At 46.4% G+C, this 22,411-nt stretch overlaps 1 protein-coding gene across 3 annotated transcripts in view; it reads left to right on the top strand.

The window, feature by feature from the left end:
• Window positions 1–22,411, top strand: part of ATP9A (ATPase phospholipid transporting 9A (putative)) — a 174,864-nt gene that overhangs the window by 72,241 nt on the left and 80,212 nt on the right. For all 3 annotated transcript variants that reach the window (XR_008496086.2, XM_054467116.2, XM_054467117.1), the window contains exons 6-10: window positions 1,253–1,304; window positions 3,301–3,395; window positions 6,602–6,682; window positions 8,273–8,348; window positions 21,268–21,344. Coding sequence is in view for 2 of the 3 variants with exons in the window: in XM_054467116.2 (XP_054323091.2) it covers window positions 1,253–1,304; window positions 3,301–3,395; window positions 6,602–6,682; window positions 8,273–8,348; window positions 21,268–21,344 (381 nt within the window). In the remaining variant the exon portion in view is untranslated. The remainder of the gene's footprint in view (window positions 1–1,252; window positions 1,305–3,300; window positions 3,396–6,601; window positions 6,683–8,272; window positions 8,349–21,267; window positions 21,345–22,411) is intronic.

Below are 22,411 nucleotides of genomic sequence, written 5' to 3'. Positions count from 1 at the left end.
ACTTCATGGGTCCTAACGTGTCATTTGTGTATCTGGTAGACGAAGTGAATGATGCATTTTGGGATTCTATCCAAAAACTTTGCCAGGGGAGAAAAATCTCTTTTCTGTGAGACAGACACACACATACACACACACACACACACACACACACACACAAATATTTTTTCAAGGTTTATATGTGTTGGTTAGCCAGAAATCCTGCTTGCAAATACAAGTACAAGTTTTGATTTCCTGTTCAATGTGCTTATTATTTTGGGATAAAAAATATCATAAAATCTTTCCTAGAAGTCTGCTTACTACATAGACGCTTAAAATATTTATCTAATTTACCTTTCGAGCCATTTTAGCTTGCATTTCCTGACTTAACCATTGTGCTTGTCTATTATTTTATGGGGAGCAGGGGTTAAGTGTAACCTGAGAACAGTAAAAAGACCAAAAGTACATTTTAAAAAATAGCCGTGTCAGTATGTTTGTTACTTTAGCAAACACTCATATCTTTTTCTAGTGTGTATATTTGGAAGGTATTGGATTTTGGGGGGTGGCTCTGGAGAGGCTTGGAATAATATTTGATTAGAAAAGGGTTGTGTCTTAACTTGTTTCTGTAGAAATTGAGCTATGCTTTTTTAAAAGGATTAAATCCAAGAACTCAAAGCTGCTTTAAGGTAAAGTGAAACTCTTTTGGGTGGCAGCTCAGAAGAACCACACAACCCGCCTCTATGTTATCACATACTTTTCTGTTCATAATTAAATGGGGGCTACTGGCTCCTTGCACCCCCCCAGTTTTTTTGAGAATGGCTTTTGTTGCTTCTTACTACTTTCCTTCCTTATTAAAATCCACTAAAAGCCAAACATCAAGCTGGGAAGTTGGTAGAAGCAGAAAGTGAGAGCGGAGGGTCTGTCTTGAGTCTCAGCAGACAGCCTGGAAGAGAGCCAGCTGGGGAGGCAGGCTTTTGGGATTTTGGGAGGTAATGGTTGAATGTGCCAGAAAACTAGAAGCTCTCTTTCCAAGATAAGATTTTGATAGGGGATTAGTAAAGTAGCAGCAGTGTGCAAGATTTTTCAGATTCAAAACAAAATAAATCCCCAAATCTGTCTTTGACAAAGGCAGAAACGTAAAAGAGACTGTGAGTTTCAGTCCCCCCCTCCAACCCCAACCCACCGAGGGGTTGGGGGTGGGGGCGGAAACCCCCCTCCCTGCCACCCAGCACACGGTCATTCATTCACAGTAACAGTCTTTCTTTTCATAACACAGAACCAGCGGGTCCCTGCCGACATGATCTTCCTGAGGACATCAGAAAAAAACGGTAAACATCTGAGATCAATTTGGAAAATAACCATTAACCTTTCAGTGGTAATTTGGCAAAATAATCATTTGAAAATGTCACAAAGTAGATTATCATTTTGGAGCCATGGAGGCAAATCAAAAGCATCTTTTTAAATAGACCATTCTTTTTAAACAGTGTTGTTGGTGTTTTAAAAGTCAATAGATTGTGATCATTAAAAAATACAGTTTGTGGAACACCGGCTGACTCACAGCTGGTAAAGTCACGCATACAGTGGCCTTGGATTTCCTCTCCAGGCTGTGTTAAGCTCAACCTCAGGAGTTGGGACGAGGAAGTGTCTCTACCATGTAGAAGTAAACAGAAATCCTCTCTCTTCTAAGCTGATACCAGCAGATATGTCATGAGTGGGGGCAGTACAGAAACTGGGGAGAGGTGGGCGTCTTTTCTGCCCTTTGTTCATGAGTCGGGGGACCTTGCCCACAGTACCTATTGATTTATTTATTGTAGCCTGAGTTTGCGGGGTGGGAATCTCTGAAGTCTCCTATAAGGCCCTTAACTCCTTGCAGTTGTTCCCTAGGGTGGCAGCTGCCGTTGCCTGCCCACCCTATCAGTCTACTAAAATTGCCTTAGTTTTGTTTTGTTTTTTTTTTTTTCCTTGAGACCGGGTCTTGCTCTGTCGCCCAGGCTGGAGTGTAGTGGTACGATCTCGGCTCACCTCAACCTCTGCCTTCTGGGTTCAAGCCATTATCTTGCCTCAACCTCCTGTGCACCACCATGCCTGTCTAATTTTTGTATTTTTAGTAGAGACAGGGTTTCACCATGTTGGCCAGGCTAGTCTCGAACTCCTGACCTCAAGTGATCCATCGGCCTCCCAAAGTGCTGGAATTACAGGTGTGGCCACCACACCTGGCCAAAATGGCCTTAGTTTTTAATTTTTGTTATTTAAGCTGTTCTGAGGAAATAAGGCTGTTTTTCTCTTACCTGGCATGATCGGAGGTTTTTGAACACGTGAAAAATTTACATTTGTATTCCTTTGTGGATGCTGCAATGTATTTCATTATGAATAGAGTTAAAGTACAAGTAAAATTTTATACTAATATGTAATCAGGACAGGAGGTAAAAGGCACTAGATTAAAACAGCCTTTGAAAAACTGCAGCTTTGTCTTTAAATTCGTTCTTGTGTCCTATTTAGTGAAAACAGAGCATTATGGAGTAGGGCCCCTGACATGCTCTTTTTTTCTTGAAAAACAAAAACAAAAACACCAAAATTATGAGTGTTCTACGTTAATAGTTCTCAAAGACTGAACTGCAGTGTCAGTGAATGGGGTATATTCTGTATCTGATGGAGCATACAGCTGACTACTTGCACGGATCTGTATGTCAGACTGAAAGATACACCTCTGAAATGTGCCAGCCCATAATGACCTAGTGCTTGCCTGGATCGATCAGTCCTGTTCTGAACTCTGTGCACGAATCAGCTCTTTAATTGTCACAGCATCTCTACAGGGTCAGTGCTGTTCCTATCTCCACTTTTATACACGAGGAAACTGAGGCTCAGAGAGGATAGGCAACTCTCAGGGCACAAAGCTGTTACGTGGCAGAGCCTGGACCTACACTCAGGTGGTTTGGGTCCTGAGGAGGTGCTGGCGATGCCTGGCCAGACGGCTCGGAATGCTGGTCACCCTGTACTCGTCCCTGTTCTATCTCCCCATTGAATCTTTACAGCAACCTTGCAAAGTCTACGTTTCTCCACATTTTACAGACACTAAAGCTTGACAAGTCCAAGAAACTAGCTGGGGATTCCACTCAGAGAGAGTGGCGGAGTGAGGATTTGAACTCTGAGCTTTCTGACCCCCGAGCTTATTATGGAAGAAATGGGAGATAGGATATGTATTTTCCCTTGTGGTCTCTGGCCATTGGTTGGCTGTTTTTATAAGGACCAGAGCAGACGCTGCCCAGAGCTGCCGAGGGAAGGGTGCTTGAGGTGCAGGTGATGGCACCTGACTTCCTTCCACAGGGTCATGCTTCTTGCGGACGGATCAGCTGGATGGGGAGACAGACTGGAAGCTGCGGCTTCCTGTGGCCTGCACACAGAGGCTCCCCACGGCCGCTGTGAGTAGCTTTCCCTGCAGAAGCCCATGTGGGCAACCTGTCTTAGCAGGGTTCTCAAACCCAGATACCTTGGGGGCCGTCCCTTGGCATGGGGTGGCAACTGTGAAATGGGGCCGGTAGGGGAGCGTGGGGTCCTGGAGAGTCCCTGGAACTAGTTGGCTTCTCTGACGTGGCCAAAAGCAGACCCCGAGTGCGGGGAGTGAGCTCTCCCGCGGGAAGCTGAAAACCATAAGGAGCCTTGCCAAGGGGCCTTACCAAAATTGAAAAGGTAAGCCAGAGCATGTCACTCCTCTGCTCAAAACCTGCGAAGGTAGGCCAGGGCTCAGCAGCACGCACCTGTAGTCCCAGCTCCTCAACAGGCTGAGTCGGGAGGATTGCTTAAGCCTGTGGGTTCGAGGCTGCAGTGAGCCATGATTGTGCCTGGGAATAGCAACTGCACTCCAGCCTGGCCAGCATAGTGACACCTGTATCTAATAAAAGTAATAACCATAAAATAAGAAAAAAAACAACCCTCCAAAGATTTCTCATCTTACTGAGAATCAGTTCTGCGGTGCTTGCTGTCGTCTTCATCTCCTTCCCATTTGTCTCTCTGCTGAGGCTCCGACCTCAGTGCCTGGCCCTCTCTCCTCTGCCTGCCAGCCTGTTGGGTCTGTCATTCTGTCCCTGGATGTTTACTGTTGCCATTTCTTCCACTGGGAGCCCTCTGATCCCTGGCGAATCTGCTCGGCAGGGCATCTCCACACTCCACTGAGCTTTTGCTCATGAGTCTCCTTATCGGAGAGGCTCTTTCTGCCCACCTCTCCCTGCCTCCCTGCTTCACTCACTTCCAGGCAGCATCCCTGCGGGTGGGTTCTGCCTGTTGTATTCTCTGCCGTATCCCCAGTGTGTATGACGGGGTGCAGGTCCTGGCTGAGAGGATGGCCGCAGTAGTTGGCCATGTGTAACTTAAGTGCCCGGTGAGTGGCATGTCCCACTGTGGTCTGGAAGGATGAAGTGGAACACAGAAGCTTCACCTGTGCTCATGTCACATGGATCGAAGCCACTCCTTACTGTGTCCCCTGAGGGAGGAGGAAAGTTCCATATCTTGGTGGGATTGACATAACAAGAAATGTAGCCACCCTATGAATGATTTTTCATGGCTAATAAAAAGTGAAATAACACCATTATTACGTTAATTTTAAACCGGGAATTTTATTTTATTATTTATTTATTTATGAGATGGAATCTTGCCCTGTCACCCAGGCTGGAGTGCAGTGGCATGATCTTGGCTCACAGCAACCTCCACCTCCTGGGTTCAAGCAATTTTCCTGCCTCAGCCTCCTGAGTAGCTGGGATTACAGGCACCCGCCACCATGCCTGGCTAATATTTGTATTTTTAGTAGAGACAACGGTTTCACTGTGTTGGCCAGGCTGGTCTCAAACTCCTGGCCTCAATTGATCCACCCGCCTCAGCTTCCTAAAGTGCTGGGGTTACAGGCATGAGCCACCACCTCCCAGGGGCTCTCCAGGACCCCACGCTCCCCCTCCGGCCCCACCTCACATGATGGTGACTGCTACAAGTCCCCAGGGGCTCCTAGCCAGTAGTTAGAAACTCACTGTTCTAACAGTGACTGCCGCTCCCCGTGACTGTACCTGTCTTATGCCACTTCACATATGCTGCTTTGAAATGTAGTTTTTGCCAAGAGCTTTCACTTTTGGGCTTTCTTATCACCTAAGGTTGATTTCTTGTTTGCTTTTTAAAAAATTGCGCTAAAAGACACATAACATAAAATCTACCATCGTAACCGTTTTTAAGTGTACAGCTCAGTGGCATGAAGTGCATTGACCTTGTCATGCAGGCATCAGCCGTGTTCATCTTCGGAACTTTTTTCACTTTCAAAACTGGAACTCTGGACTCATTAAGCAGTAACTTCATTCCCCCCTCGGCCCAGCCCCTGGCAAGCATCTTTCTGTTTTCTGTCTCTATGAATTAAACTACTCTAAGTTCCTCCTGTAAGTGGAATCACCTCGTTTTTGTCTTTTTGTGACTGGTTTATTTCACTTAGCATAATGTCTTCAAGGTTGATCCGTATTGTAGCATGTGTCAGAACTTCTTCCTTTTTAAGGCTGAGTAATATTCCATTGTATGGACGGACCACACTTTGTTTATCCATTCATCCACTGATGCTTGTTTGAGCTGCTTCCACTTCTTGGCTGTTGTGAATAATGCTGCTACGTACATGGGTGGACAGATGATCACTTCAAGTCCCTGCTTTCAGTTCTTTTGGGTATATAGTCGGAGGTGGAATTGCTGGATTATATGGTAGTTTTCTGATTAATTTTTTGAGGAAGTGCTGTTTCCATAGCTGCTGCACCATCTTGCATTCCCAGCAACAGTGCACAGGGCCTCCAGATTCTCCACATCTTCATCACACTTGTTTTTGTTTTTGTTTTTGTTTTGATAGCAGCCATCCTTACGGGTGGGAGGCGTTCTTACTTTTTTCAGCTCTTCCCAGAGGTTTATACAGAGTAGATGCCCAGTAACCATTTGTTGAATGAGTATTTTCTTTTCTTTTTTGAGACGGAGTCTCGCTCTGTCGCCCAGGCTGGAGTGCAGTGGCGCGATCTCAGCTTACTGCAACCTTCACCTCCCGGGTTCAAGCGATTCTCTTGCCTCAGCGTCCTGAGTAGCTGCGATTACAGGCACACACCACCATGCCCGGCTAATTTTTTTGTATTTTTAGTTGAGACGGGGGTTCAACATGTTGGCCATGCTGGTCTCATACTCCTGGCCTCAAGTGATCCACCCGCTTCGGCCTCCCAAAGTGCTGGGATTATAGGCATGAGCCACTGCACCTGGCCTGAATGAGTATTTTCAATGGTACAAACAAGTCTTGTAAGCCAGAATTTAGCAGAGGAGGATCTGCCACTTTCCGGGGTATTCGTAGGTGTGTAGCATCACCCCATCAAGTCTGGAAAGTGCTGAGTAAACAGAGAAACAAGGGTCTTCACTGTAGAGTCTGTCAGGGTGCCTTGAGATACTGTATGCAGCGACTCCTCAACTTACTTAACAGAGGACTTTCCTCTTCTTTCCACCTTCCCTGTAATTTTGAGGGGCCGTTTGCTGTGTGTGGGAAATATAGTTGCTTTGGAAACATAGCGGATGCCTCCTGAAGTCTTGCATTGTGAACTGACTTTGACTCCCAAATGTGACTTCTGTTGAACAGGACCTTCTTCAGATTCGATCGTATGTGTATGCAGAAGAGCCAAATATTGACATTCACAACTTCGTGGGAACTTTTACCCGAGTAAGTGAGTTTCCTTCACACGGGATCCGGGAGTGTGTAAGGGATGAAGGCCAAGAAGTACTGACAGTTCTTTGTCAGGAAGTAGTTTTATGCCTGGTGGGGACATAAAGAAGGCACCACCTTGAAAGCCAGCGTATTGTTTCTCAGTAAGGTCGACACAACTGGAATTTTCTTCTGGCCTTGGAACAGCTTGACTGACTCGACAACTTAGAGCAAGCATTTGCTGTAATTCACGTGAACGCTGGCATCTGAAAGAGTTTTTCTTTCTCTGTCCTTCAGATGGGTCTGTGTCCTCTGTTGTTTTTTTTTGAGATGGAGTCTCGCTCTGTCGCCCAGGCTGGAGTGCAGCGGCATGATCTTGGCTAACTGCAAGCTCCGCCTCCCGGGTTCACGCCATTCTCCTGCCTCAGCCTCCCAAGTAGCTGGGACTACAGGCGCCCGCCACCACGCCCGGCTAATTTTTTGTATTTTTAGTAGAGACGGGTTTTCACTGTGTTAGCCAGGATGGTCTCGATCCCCTGACCTTGTGATCCGCCCGCCTCGGCCTCCCAAAGTGCTGGGATTACAGGCATGAGCCACTGTGCCTGGCCTTTTTTTTTTTTTTTTTTTTTTTTTTTTTGAGATAGCCTCCTCCTGTCGCCTAGGCTGGAGTGCAGTGGCGTGATCTGGGCTCATTGGAACCTCTGCCTCCCGGGTTCAAGTGATTCTCCTGCCTCAGCTTCCTGAGTAGCTGGGATTACAGGCATGCATCACCACGCCTGGCTAATTTTTTGTATTTTTAGTAGAGACGGGGTTTCACCATGTTGGTCAGGCTAGTCTTGAACTCCTGACCTCAGGTGATCCACCCACCTTGACCTCCCAAAGTGCTGGGAATACAGGCGTGAGCCACCGCACCTGACTTTGTCCTCTTTTATTCATACAAATCCTATCTGCCATTTTCATAATTTTTAAGCCACTTCCAGATCTTTCAGAAGAGAAATTTAATTTGGATTTAATTTGTTTTAGGAGGCCTGGCGTGGTGGCTCACACCTGTAATCCCAGCACTTTGGGAGGCTGAGGTGAGCGGATCTCTTGAGGTCAGGAGAATTGCTTGAACCTGGGAGGTGGAGGTTGCAGTGGGCCAAGATCGTGCCACTGCTCTCCAGCCTGGGCGGCAGAGCGAGACTCCGTCTCAAAAAAAAAAAAAAATTATTTTAGGAATATGGGTCAACAGGTTTCTAGAACCCATGTTAGATTGTCCACACTCTCTTTCTATAAGCCACAAACAAAGCTGGCCTGCAAACAGCCTGACTGGTTTGCTTTTACGTTTTGATTCTTACCTCATAAAACATTTTTCAGTGCTAGGAGGCCTGCGCTTCTTAAATCACAGGCCAACTTTTTCACGTATTTCTGTGGGAGATGAAAACCCCAAGGGCAGTAGTGGAAGAGCTCGGCCCTACCCTCATGGTGGAGCCGTCGGCTTCCAAACTGGGCCTCCAGTTTCATCGGGGGGAGCCTCTCTTTCTGTCTCGAGTGGACCAGGCTAGAAGCAGCCTGTGGATTCTGGGGAAGCTTTGGGAGGTGAACCTGTGTCCGTTTGGTCTTTTCCAGGAAGACAGCGACCCCCCGATCAGCGAGAGCCTGAGCATAGAGAACACGCTGTGGGCTGGCACTGTGGTCGCATCAGGTGAGGCGCCATTTTGAGGAATGTGGTAGCAATTTGAAAAGGAAAGAAAATCCTTTTGTAATTAGAATAATCATCTGTCAGTTGGAAAAATGAGCGCTCGGTCAAATGGCATTTTCCACTTGTTCCGACACCTCCAGGGAATTAAACTGACATCTAATTGCAGCTCGGACACTTAGAGACGCCTGGAGGAGAAGCCAGCGTGGCCTGTGGACCTTTCTGCAGCGTCCACGCTGGGAATAGCTCTAATTGCCTCTTCAGATTGACATTCTAATCTGTACCAGAGTGGGAGAGAGCCTGGATGTTCTGGCTGGAGGTTGTGTTTGTAGGGTGTGTCGCACTGGGACTGCCAGCACCGGGGCCCTAGGAAAGGGCATGGGCTTGAGCTGGAGCTTCTGTGTTTAAACACCAAGAGGAAGTGGATATTGGTGCCTCTCTTTTTCTTTTTCTCTTTTTTTTTTCTTTTCTCTTTTTTTGAGACAAGGTCTTACTCTGTCACCTAGGCTGGAATACAGTGGCACAATCTTGGCTCGCTGTAACCTCTGCCCCCCGGGTTCAAGCGATCTTGTGTCTCAGTCTCCCAAGTAGCTGGGATTATAGGCCTGCACCACCACACTGGCTAATTTTTGTATTTTTAGTAGAGATGGGGTTTCACCATGTTGGCCAGGCTGGTCTCAAACTTCTGACCTCAAGTGATCCACCCACCTCAGCCTCCCTAAGTGCTGGGATTACAGATGTGAGCCACTGCACCCGGCCCATTGGTGTCTTTCAGTGCTGGGATGACAGTGATCAGAACTGCATGGGCTGAATATGACCCCCGATAGCAGTGGTTAACATCAGCGGCATGCAGCCCATGTGTCAGGCCCTGTGCTGGGTGCTTATGTGTGTTACACACTGCACTTAACCCTCCTAACGGCACCATGAGGGTAGATACTATTATTCATATTATGCCCATTCTGCAGATGACAGAACTGAGGCTGAGTGAGGTTAAGTAACTTGCTGTGAGGGGTCACACAGCAGGTAAAAGGCAGAGCTGGAACTTGAACCTAGGCACTTTGCTCCAGAAACAGAACTTACTGTGTAGCCATCACTTTTCTTACATTTTGTGATATCATTAACTTAATAGTATAATTAGTATTATAATTCTACTGCTGGTGACTTTCTGTCTTTACTATTAGATGAATCACTTTTTTCCTCTCTTCAAACATAGTACTCTCCACTCCCCACCATCAAGCTGTTTTACTCTGCTGGTTGCTTCTCTCTTTCATTCATTCATTTATTCATTCATTCTTTCTTTCTTTTTTTTTTTTTTTTTGAGACAGGGTCTCATTCTGTTACCCAGGCTGGAGTGCAGGGGTGCAATCATGGCTCACTGCAGCCTCGGACTCCTGGGCTCAAGCAATCCTCCTGCCTCAGCCTCCCAAACAGCTGGGACTACAAGTGCATGCCACCATGCCCAGCTAATTTTTAAATACTTTTTTAGAGATGGGGGTCTCACTCTTGCCCAGGCTGGTCTCAAACTCTCAGACTCAAGTCATCCTTCTGCTTCAGCCAAAATGCTGGGATCATAGGTGTAAACCACCTTGCCTTTTCCTTCTTTGTCGCTCTCTAGTACAGTAGTAGACACTCAATTAGGATCCTGTGTGGCAAGGAGAGGGAATGAAGCAGCACAAACTATCCCCGGAGTACCATGTGTCACCATCCACATGTGCACTACTTAATACAAATAGGCAGAGGTGCAGTCTCCCTTGAGGTTTTTTTTGCTACATTTCATTTCCACTGCCTGCCTTTATTTTCATCATACTTTGGTACGTCTCGCAGTCCCCCTGATGACTAAAGAGCGAGAAATTCTTCACGGTCATGCCTGGGTCACGCCTGGGCACAGCCACCCAGGGCACGCAGCATGCAGACGTTCACATCCTGCCCCTCCTCGCCACTTTCCACCCATGTCACCTGAACCAATTTTTTCCTGCTTTCAAGTCATTTATTAACAAATAATTAATTACTCTTTTTATTCTTTGATAATTTGACTGAAAAATAATTATCTCATTCAGTTTGAATTTCCTAGATTACCTGGCAGGTGGTCATATTTGCATCTGTCTGTTTTGTTTCTTTGTAAGTTACTAGTTGGCTTTAAAAAAAAAAAAAAAAAAAGACAGAGTCTCTCTATTGCCCAGGTTGGAGTGCAGTGGTACCATCTTGGCTCACTGCAACCTCCGCTTCCCAGGTTCAAGTGATTCTCCTGCCTCAGCCTCTCCAGTAGCTGGGATTACAGTCGTGTGCAACCACCCCTGGCTAATTTTGGTATTTTTAATAAAGACGGGATTTCACCATGTTGGCCAGGCTGGTCTCGAACTCCTGACCTCAGGTGATCCACCCGCCTCGGCCTCCCAAAGTGCTGGGGTTACAGGCATGAGCCACCGTGCCCAGCCTACTGTTTTAATTTTGATTTAATTGCAAATATAGTTGAATGTCTTTCTACCTGTCAGCTAATTCTTAATATTCTGGTCTATCTACTTTCCTTTGTGGTTCTTCTTTTTCTCATTACTTTGTTAGAATGCTTTATAGAGGAAAGAATATCAAACTATCACTTGTTGTGGGTTATACATATTTTTTCAGTTTTTTGTCTTTTGTTTTTGTTTGTGATGGGCTTTATTTTCTTTTACCATATAGAAATTTAAAATTTTTTTATTGCCTACATTTTCTTTTTTAATTATACTTCAATTATAAGGGTACATGTGCACAACGTGCAGGTTTGTTAAATATATATACATGTGCTATGTTTGCTGCGCCCATTAATTCGTCATTTACATTAGGCATATCTCCTAATGCTATCCCTCCCCCCTCCCCCACCCCACGACAGGCCCCGGTGTGTGATGTTCCCCATCCTGTGTCCAAGTGTTCTCACTGTTCAGTTCCCACCTATGAGTGAGAACATGCGGTGTTTGGTTTTCTTTCCTTGCGATAGTTGGCTGAGAATGATGGTTTCCAGCTTCATACATGTCCCTGCAAAGGACATGAACTCATCCTTTTTTATGGCTGCATAGTATTCTATGCATAGTATTTTATTTATTTTCTTGATCCAGTCTATCATTGATGGACATTTGGGTTGGTTCCAAGTCTTTGCTATTGTGAATAGTGCTGCAATAAACATACGTGTGCATGTGTCTTTATAGCAGCATGATTTATAATCCTTTGGTATATACCCAGTAATGGGATGGCTAGGTCAAGTGGTATTTCTAGTTCTAGATCCTTGAGGAATCACCACACTGTCTTCCACAATGGTTGAACTAGTTTACAGTCCCACCAACAGTGTAAAAGTGTTCCTATTTCTGCACATCCTCTCCGGCACCTATTTTTTCCTGAGTTTTTAATGATCACCATTCTAACTGGTGTGAGATGGTATCTCATTGTGGTTTTGATTTGCATTTCTCTGATGGCCAGGGATGATGAACATTTTTTCGTGTCTGTTTTTCTTTTCTTTTCTCTTTTTCTTTTTTTTTTCTTTTCTTTTCTTTTTTTTTTTTTTGAGACTGAGTCTCGTTCTTGTTTCCCAGGCTGGAGTGCAGTGTTGTGATCTCGACTCACTGCAACCTCCACCTTCCCAGGTTCAAGTGATTCTCCTGCCTCAGCCTCCTGAGTAGCTGGGATTATAGGGGCCTGCCACCATGCCCAGCTAATTTTTTTGTATTTTTAGTAGAGTTGGGGTTTCATCATGTTGTCTAGGCTGGTCTCAAACTCCTGACCTCATGATCCACCCGCCTCAGTCTCTTAAAGTGCTGGGATTACAGGCGTGTACCTATGTTTTCATAAAAACAGGATGACTGTTGGAAGGCCATATACATTTTATGTTTTGATTCACCCAGGAAACTTGCCTCTTCTTCATGCTCCTGATAATCTTAACTTATATGTGTACCTAGCCAGCAGTGTGTTTGGCTTTCTAATTTTTGCCCATGTGATAGACATTGAACAAATTTTAGCATATTGATTTGCCTTTAGAAAAATTATCTGTGCAAACATCTTCCTTTATGTTTACTATTTATTTGTATTTTTTTTTTTAAATTTCTTTTTGGAGACGGGAGTCTCGCTCAGTTGCCCAGGCTAGAGGGCAGTGGCACAATCTTGGCTCACTGCAAGCTCCGCCTCCTGGGCTCATGCCATTCTCTTGCCTCAGCCTCCCTAGTAGCTGGGACTACAGGCGCCCGCCACTACGCCCGGCTAATTTTTTTGTATTTTTAGTAGAGATGGAGTTTCACCGTATTAGCCAGGATGGTCTCGATCTCCTGACCTCGTGATCCGCCTGTCTCAGCCTCCCAAAGTGCTGGGATTACAGGAGTGAGCCACCGCACCCAGCCTGTACTTTCTTTTCTTTTTCTTTTTCTTTTTTTTTTTTTTTCGAGACAGAGTCTCGCTGTTTCACCCAGGCTGGAGTACAGTGGCGCGATCTTGGCTCACTGCAAGCTCCACCTCCCAGGTTCACGCCATTCTCCTGCCTCACCCTCCCCGGTGGCTGGGACTACAGGCGTCCACCACCACGCCCGGCTAATTTTTTGTATTTTTAGTAGAGATGGAGTTTCACCGTATTAGCCAGGATGGTCTCGATCTCCTGACCTCGTGATCCACCCGCCTCAGCCTCCCAAAGTGCTGGGATTACAGGCATGAGCCACTGCGCCTGGCCGTATTTTCTTAAATATATGTGTGAATGACCAGTTTGTGTCCTGTGCTGATTTTTTCTGCTTATGGGTTGGTTTTTAAAAAATAATTTGTAAGAATTGTTTATGTTATAAGAATATGAATCTTTTATTTGTTGCCTTAATTGCAATGACTGTTGCACTTGATCTCATTTGTTTTTTGGAACTAAAGTTTGCAGTTTTTATCTAGTCAGATCTATTGATCTGTTTTCTTTTCAAGACAGGGTCTTGATCTGTCACCCAGTCGTTGTGCAGAGACGTGATCAGGGCTCACTGCAGCCTCGACTTCCCGGGTTCAAATGATTCTCCCACCTCAGCCTCCTGAGTAGCTGGGAGTATAGGCGCACCTCACCACGCCTGGCTAAGTTTTTGTATTTTTTGTAGAGATGGGGTTTTGCCATGTTGCCCAGGCTGGGATCTTTTGTTTCTTTATGGTTTCTGTTGTTTGTGTCATGCTAAGAAAATTTTCCCTGCTCTGAAATTATAAAAATATCCACTGACTTTTTTTGGAGTGTTTATATAGTCTTATATTAAAGTACTTGCTTTAAGGAATAGAGTTAGGAGAACTAACTGGCAAGGGAATATTACCTCAGGTCAGACTCCAGGCTCCAGACCCTTAGGCCCAGTCAGCGTTTCTGGCCCCGTATGAACAAGCAGCCTTATGGGGAATGAAAGTGTAAAACGAGGCTGGGTGCAGTAGCTCACACCTGTAATCCTAGCACTTTGGGAGACCAAGGCAGGAGGATCGCTTGAGTCCAGGAGTTTGAGACCAGCCTAGGCAACATAGTGAAAACCCATCTCTACGAAAAATAAAAACATGGCCGGGTGTGGTGGCTCAAGCCTGTAATCCCAGCACTTTGGGAGGCTGAGGCGGGCGGATCACAATGTCAGGAGATCGAGACCATCCTGGCTAACACGGTGAACCCCGTCTCTACTAAAAATACAAAATAATAATAATGATAATAATAATCAGCTGGACGTGGTGGTAAGCACCTGTAATCCCAGCTACTCGGGAGACTGAGGCAGGAGAATCGCTTGAACCTGGGAGGCGGAGGTTGCAGTGAGCTGAGATCGCGCCACTGCACTCCATCCTGGGCGACAGAGCAAGACTCTGTCTCAAAAACAAACAAACAAACATCCAGGTGTTGTGTTGTGTGCCTTTGGTCCTAACTATACAGGAAGCTGAGGTGGGAGGATTGCTTGAGCTTGGAGGTCAAGGCTGTAGTCAGCTGTGATCACCAGTGTACTCCAGTTTGGGTGACAGAGAAAGACCCTATTTATTATTATTATTTTTTTGAGACAAAGTTTTGCTCTTGTCCCCCAGGCTGGAGTGCAACGGTGCGATCTCTGCTCATTGCAACCTCCGCCTCCTGGGTTCAAGCGATTCTCCTGCCTCAGCCTTCTGAGTAGCTGGGATTACAGGCGTGCACCACCACACCTGGCTAATTTTTTGTATTTTTAGTAAAGATGAGGTTTTACCATGTTGGTCAGGCTGGTCTTGAATGCGGTGACTCAGGCCTGTAATCCCAGCACTTTGGGAGGCCAATGCGGCTGGATCACCTGAGGTCAGGAGTTCGAGATCAGCCTGGCCAACACGGTAAAACCCCATCTCTACTAAAAATACAAAAAATTAGCCGGGTGTGGTGGTGCGTGCCTGTAATCTCAGTTACTCAGGAGGCTGAGGCAGGAGAATCACTTGAACCAGGGAGGCAGAAGTTGCAGTGAGCCAAGATTGCACCATTGTACCCCAAGCCTGGGCCACAAGAGGGAAACTCTGTCTCAAAAAAAAAAAAGATACAATGAAAAGCAACACACTTTAGAGCAGAGGATGTCTGTGTCAAATGCTTGTCTCTTTGGGTGGAATAAAGAGGCGTTAAAGGCAATGAGAACAAGATGGGGTTAAAGTTGTCATGTCCCATTGCATCTGGCGTAGGCAGGGCTGGAAATTCATGACTACCTGTCATGTGCCCGTCTCCTTACTAGACAGCCACGTGAATAGGATATACTTCATTTTTTGTGGACAGTTCACCATTTCTTCTTCTTTTCTAAACCTTTTGTGGAAGGATAGTACATACACAGAAAATCCTAAACATAGTGCTTGGTGGATTTATTTTTTTTTTCTTTCCAACTTTATTTTAGGTTTGGGGGTACATGTGCAGGTTTGTTACATGGGTAAATTGCATGCTGCGGGGGTTTAGTGTACAGATGATATGGTCACCCAGGCAGTAAGCATAGTACCCAATAGGTAGTGTTTTCTGATCCTCACCTTCCTTCCACCCTGTGCTTGATGGATTTTAACATGGGCAACACATTTGTGTGACTAGCACCCAGATCAAGAAACAGGATATTATCACCCCCCACCCTGAAGAAGCTCCATCCACTCCCTTCTAGCTGCCCCATACCCGCCCAAGGGTAACCACCACCTTGACTACTGAAAATGTTAGCATTTCAGTAATAAATGCATTTTCATATGCCTGTTTGTTTTTCATTCTGGTGATTTTCTTCTCTCCTTCCTTCCTCCTTTTCATGCAGCAAGAGCGCACCTGTTCGGTGCTGAGGTCCATTGCCGGTCCCAGTGCTGTGGTAGTGCCTTAGGAGACAGACGCATGTGCCCACAACATGGGATTTATAGTTTATTAGAAGTTTCGAATGGAGGCCGGGCGCAGTGGCTCACGCCTGTAATCCCAGCACTTTGGGAGGCTGAGGCAAGTGGATCACTTGAGGTCAGGAGTTCGAGACCAGTCTGACCAACATGGTGAAACCCCATCTCTACTAAAAATACAAAAATGAGCTGGGTGTGGTAGCGCGCACCTGTAGTCTCAGCTACTTGGGAGGCTGAGGCAGGAGAATTGCTTGAACCTGGGAGGCGGAGGTTGCAATGAGCCGAAATTGCACCACTGCACTCCAGCCTGGGTGACAGAGCGAGACTCCTAAAAAAAAAAAAAAAATTTAGGATAGGCTATAGAGGAAATGGGAGAGAGTTTTATGTATTTCCTCTGAAACCAGTAAAAAGGAAAACAGTTGAGCTGAGCTGCAAATGCAGAGAAATCTGAGGTGGAAGGAGCAATGTTGGAAGGGCTTGTCAGTCTTAGTCTCAGAGATGAGCAATGCTAATTAAGTCTTCACTTATCACTTACTTTTAATTGATGAAGTGTTTCGCTGCCATTCTCTTAATTTGGTCTCGTAACATTACATGAGGACATTTAATGGGATGAGGCACTGAGTCTCAGGTTAAGCAGCTTGTTCGAGGTCACATACCTTGGAGAGGTCATGTCCTGGGAGGAGGAGAGTGGAAGGCATATTGGCATCTTGAAGAAGAAAGGTATTTCAGACAGTTCATGGGAGATGCCTTGTGGAGTTAAAGATACGTTTTCCCTTGTCTGAATTCCTGTCTGTGTGCTCGGTTATTTTAGGGGGCAGTGCGGTAGGGGAGGGAGAGCACAGCAGTGATCTGATGGCATTGCCTGCCCTGCCCCTTAGTGGGTGTATGATTTGGAGTCAGTATGAGCAGCTGGGCATTGACTGCTTCCTTAATTGACCTCAGCCCCTGCATCTCACTGAGTAGACATCTAATTGCCCTCTGATTCTAACGTAAACACAAGCCATTTCCTTCTAGTTCTCAACGCAAGGAACAGACAGCAAGAGTCATCTTAATTATGTGAGATTTCACTTCTGTGTTCCCTATAGGCTATAACTCCTGCCTCTCGGTTAACAGGTCTGCTGTTATCTGTTGGAAGTTTAAAAAAAATAAAAAAGCTTGCCAGGCAGTGCTGAGGTGCGGCTGCATCAGCTGGCATTAATCTGTAGAAGATGTGGTTGCCATGGTAGCCAATGCAGGGCTACAAGGCTGAGGCAGCACAAGAGTGATGGATAAGGGAAGGGATGGAGGAGGACCAGGGGCTTGGCAGAGAAGGTGGCCTGGATGTTACAGAGCCCAGGCTGAGGAACAGCCACCTCTTAGAAGGTGAGAAGAACTGGTGCTCTAGCCCAGTTCTTCTCAAACTTTTAGTGGAGAGGGACCAGTTTGTTGGGTTTTCCCCCTAATGTGTAGAAGATCAATTTGTGGTCCTGCCTCTGTGCATGAGTAATATGCAGCCACACTATGTGCACCTTGCCACAAGTTTTTTTTTTTTTTTTTTTTTTTTTTAAGACAGAGTCTCACTCTGTTGCTCAGGCTGGAGTGCAGTGGTGTGATCTCGGCTCACTGCAACCTCTACCTCCTGGGTTCAAGCTATTCTTCTGTGTCGGCCTCTCCAGTAGCTGGATTACAGGCGCCCATCACCACTCCTGTATCATTTTTATATTTTTAGTGGAGACGGGATTTCACCATGTTGGCCAGGCTGGTCTCGAACTTCTGACCTCAAGTGATCCACCCGCCTCAGCCTCCCAAAGTGCTGGGAATACAGGCGTGAGCCACCGTGCCCAGCCCACAACAGTTTGATGGTGCCTCCATGGTCTATACCCCATTTGATGAGACGACTACTCTGATCACATGCTCGAATATTGCAGCAATATTTAATTGCTATAAAAATTTCCAAACGCTGATTCTCGGGTTCAGCATTTATTTTGTTGTGGATGAGGAACGAAGGGGTCATAGAGTAGCCCTGACCCCAGACAGCACCACACTGTTCCAGAGAGTCAGTTAGAACTCCGTGAAATGCCTGACCATGACCTCTTGGCCTTTTGGAGAAACCAGATGGACACTGGCTGGGAGAATGGAAAGGGCTGCGTGGCCTGCAGGCTGCAGAGGGTGGGAATGAAGAGAACCTTGAGAGCAAGGAGGGGCTGCAGCGGTGACAGCAGGGGAAGGAGGGGATCAGAGGCCTGGGGGTGGATACTTTCGGGTCAACAGTTACAAATTGGGCAGAGGATTTAAAGGAGTGGATAGTGGCGGATGGGGACCATGGTGAGCTCAGAGCACGTGCCTGTCTAAGAGGTGGTTGTTCCTCAACACTCCCTGGGTGTAGCATGAGGAACGTGGACTCGGTGTCATCAGATCTTCCACTCTTCCAGGAAAAGCCAGAGATCTCTTTTTTTAGAATTTTTTTTTCTTGACAGAGTCTCACTCCATCACCCAGGCTGGAGTGCAGTGGCGTGATCTCGGCTCGCTGCAACCTCCGCCTCCCGGGTTCAAGCAATTGTCCTGCCTCAGGCTCCCAAGTAGCTGGGATTACAGGCATGAGCCACCACGCCCGGCTGATTTTTATATTTTTAGTAGAGACGGTGTTTCGCCACGTTGGCCAGGCTGGTCTCAAACTCCTGACCTCAGGTGATCCGCCTGCCTCAGCCTCCCAAAGTGATGGGATTACAGGCATGAGCCACCGTGCCCGGCCTCATTTTTTTTTTTTTTTTTTTTTTTTTTTAGATAGGCAAGCTCCTGAATTTAAAAGTGGCCAGTTATTCAGAACCTTGAAAGCACCGTGCAGACCAAGCCAAGGCACATCCGGTGTGTGCGTCCTCTCCGGTTGGTGGTCTCACTGCGGATGAGGCTGGGGTTTTGATCTTGTGGAGGCAGAGCCTGTGTCCTGAGCACAAGAAGGCATGGGATGGGAAAGGCCATTTTCAGCAGCATTTGATGGCATCAAGGTTGGCTAGGCCAGGTGTGGGGGACACTCCCTTTGGGGTCCTCCTTGTTACTGGGGCCCTCTCTAACCCTGGGCTCTGGGGATTGAGGCTGAGCTGCATCTGCACAGGAGTGGATGCAGCGGTGGTGTGGTCATTCCAAGCTCAGCCCAGGCTCGGTTCCCACTGTCCAGCCATCTGCTGTGGTGACAGGGGCCTGAAGGGAGGGACTGCCTGTGTTCACAGGAGCCTGCCATCTGCCAAGAAGCCACCGCAAGCTCTCCCTGGCCTGCCATCTGCCGGGAGCCTCCCTGGAAGGGAACTGCATTGTGCTGGAGAACATTGTTTGCCTGGCTGAGTGTGTTAGACCCTGGAAGGACTTCAGCGCCTCCTCCTAGGGCTCTTTGTCCAGGACGTGGTCCCAGCGCTGCATTTGGGGGCGGGCTCTTTACCGCAGATGTGCTTCAGCCTCTTTGGATTTTTGTATCTCCTGTCAGTGGCATTCCTGAGAGTGAGGGGGTGAGAACACAGAGAAGGAGGTGTTTTCTCTTTCCAGCAGAGACCAAATTGCTTGTATTCCTGGGATCTTCCCTGAGAGCTTGGCAGGGCTGGCTCCTTCATGTTCCAAGTTACAGCCCAGATGACGTGAATGGAGACAGTATAAACTGCCTGCCCCCCACTGCCCTCTGCCCCCGGCCCCGCCACCCGGTCCTGTCTGTTTCTCTGCTTGACTTGACTTTCAGCCTAGTGCCGCTCACTCCCTGTGATGCTGTGTTTCTTGGTTTCCTTCTTTATTCTCTATCTTTCCTCCTGTGTTGATTTTCTTGGCACACACTGAGAAGGGGAGAGAAGTGAAATTTTGACAGATACTGCCAAATTTCTCTCCAAAATAGATCACACCAGTGTGCACGTCGGCCAGCAGTGTGTACCACAGGATTTGCTTTCCCCGCTATTGGCTAACCCTGGTTGTTCTCAGTTTTTTGAATTTTTGCCAATCTAATTGGGATAAAAATGGTTTATTTTGCATTTTTTGATTATTTACTAGATTGAGCATTTTCCTCTTGTTCACTGGCCATGTTTGTTTCTTGAGTAAATTGTTGACTTTTGAAGGATTGATGCCTTTTCTTATTGTGCCTGGAGGATAGAAGGGGTGGGGGAGTTCTTAGGAAAGAGTTGTCCTTGGGACGGACATCCCCCAAATGGGCAAGTTAGACTGCAAGGGATCAGGCTTAACAGGAAGAATGTACTCTAAAAAGAATCATCTGTTTCCAAGTTTCCATAATAGTTAATGAGGGTAGGAATGTTCTAGGCATCTCTGGAAGCTTCTATGACTAGGGGCACAAACGGCAAGCCACCCCTTTTCCCAGTCTCCTTCTGTTAGAAGCCGCTGGGCCCCGTAGACCAGCATTCACCAGTACAAGTTTTGCGGTAAAAGGAGAAGGCTCTGGGTCTTCACTGTTCCATGAGGTAGCTACAAGCTCATGTGGCTATGAAATAGGGCTAGGGAGGGTGGGTGCTGTATTTAATTTAACTGAATTTAAACTTAAAGGGTTTTCAGTGGTTAGTGGCTGTTCTATTGGTCAGTATAGCCACAGATCATTGGTTTGGCCCTAATGTAAAAAACCTCTGATGTTCTCATAGTGTGGCTGTTGGGTCGGGCGAGGTGGCTCATGTCTGTAATCCAAGCACTTTGGGAGGCCAAGGTGGGAGGATCACTTGAATCCAGGAATTCAAGACCAGCCTGGGCAACATAGTGAGACCTCATTTCTACAAAAAACGCAAAAATTAGCCAAGCATGGTGGCATGTGCCTGTGGTCCCAGCTACTTGGGAGGCTGAAGTGGGAGGATCGCTTGAGCCCAGGATGTTGAGGCTGCAGTGAGCTATTAATATGATTGTGCCACTGCACTCTAGCCTGGGCAACAGAGTAAGATCCTCTCTCAAAAAAAAAAGAGACTGGGTGTGGTGGCACATGCCTGTAATCCCAGAACTTTGGGAGGCTGAGGCAGATGGATCGGTTGAAGTCAGGAGTTCAAGACCAGCCTGGCCAATATGGTGAAACCCCATCTGAACTAAAAATACAAAAATTGAGGCTGGGCGCAGTGGCTCATGCCTGTAATCCCAGCACTTTGGGAGGCCGAGGCGGATGGATCAGTTGAAGTCAGGAGTTCAAGACCAGCCTGGCTAACATGGTGAAACCCCGTCTGTACTAAAAATACAAAAATTAGCCGGGTGTGGTGGCAGGTGCCTGTAATTCCAGCTACTCGGGAAGCTGAGGCAGGAGAATTGCTTGAACCCAGGAGGTAGAGGTTGCAGTAAGCCGAGATCGTGCCATTGCACTCCAGTCTGGGCAACAAGAGTAAAACTCCATCTCAAAACAAAACAAAACCAAAAGTTAGCCAGGCATGGTGGTGCACGCCTGTAATCCCAGTTATTCAGGAGGCTAAGGCAGGAGAATTGCTTGAACCTGGTGGGAGGCTTTCAGTGAGCCTGTGTTGTGCCACTGCACTCCAGACTCCAGCCTGGGCAACAGAGCGAGACTCTGTCTCAAAAAAAAAAAAAAAAAGAAAAAGAAAGAAAAGAACCGAGTCTCTCAAGAGGATCAGACTCTTCTATTTGCAAGCCTGCCTGTCTGTATTAATATTTCTTTTCTTTTTTTTTTCCATTTTAGGTACTGTTGTGGGTGTTGTTCTTTACACTGGCAGAGAACTCCGGAGTGTCATGAATACCTCAAATCCCCGAAGTAAGGTGTGTACGAGGTCATGGGGTACGTTGACCGGCTGTGGGCTGGTTGGTTCTGGTGGGTGAGTGACGAGATATTAAAATAGGAACACCTAAGAGTGATATTTATACAGACATCCTATCTTTTTATGCATATGCATGTGTGTGTATACAATAAATACATACACATATATAATACAGTACATAAATATGTAGTCACATGTTTGTGGATATATGACATTTTTTGTGCCTTTTTTTTTTTTTGAGACAGGGTCTTGCTTTGTTGCTCAGGCAGGAATACAGTGGCTCGATTTTGGCTCTAACCTCTGCCTCCTGGGCTCAAGCGATCCTCCCAATTCCACCTCCTGAGTAGCTGGGACTGTAGGCACATACCACCATGCCTGGCTAATTTTTGTATTTTTAGTAGAGATGGGGTTTCACCATGTTGGCCAGGCTGGTCTCAAGCTCCAGACGTCAAGTGATCCTCCCTCCTTGGCCTCCCAAAGTGCTGGGATTACAGGCATGAGCCATGGTGCCCAGCATTTTTTTGTGCTGTTAGGTTAAACTATGGAGCATGTACCATTTGCACGCCTTGTGTTTCACCCTTCACATGCATCTCATTTCATCCTCATAACAGCCCTGTGAGTGCAGTGCTTCCTTTATCCATGAGAAACGGCTTCAGGAAGCACCGTGCCCTGTCCAGGCTACACAGCGAGGACGGGGCAGGCCCATGTGATTCAAACTGTGACCCGCCGTCCCAGCTTACCCCTCCTCCAATTTTTTTTTTTTTTTTTTTTTTAATTATTTACCCCCACAAAACATAATTTTTATTTTATACATAAATATACATATATGAATAAAATATGTGTGTGTGTGTATATTTGCAGTTAGTATTCATGTAGATTTATCTACATTTTTACCACTTTTCTTCTTCTTTAATTCTTCTTAGGTCTTCTTAGTTCTTACATCCAACATGTAAGATGATCACTTTCTTCTTTCCGAATTTTTCTTCATTGAGGTGATAAACTTCGTTTTGATCATAAAACAAATTTTTATCTTATTTGTAAATTTCCTCTTGGTATTAAAATTACAAG

This window comes from Pongo pygmaeus, chromosome 21 (genome assembly GCF_028885625.2).
Source record: "Pongo pygmaeus isolate AG05252 chromosome 21, NHGRI_mPonPyg2-v2.0_pri, whole genome shotgun sequence".
NCBI classification, from domain to species: domain Eukaryota; kingdom Metazoa; phylum Chordata; class Mammalia; order Primates; family Hominidae; genus Pongo; species Pongo pygmaeus.
Note: the sequence above shows the minus strand (reverse complement) of the source record. Positions and strands in the feature narration are given on the sequence as shown.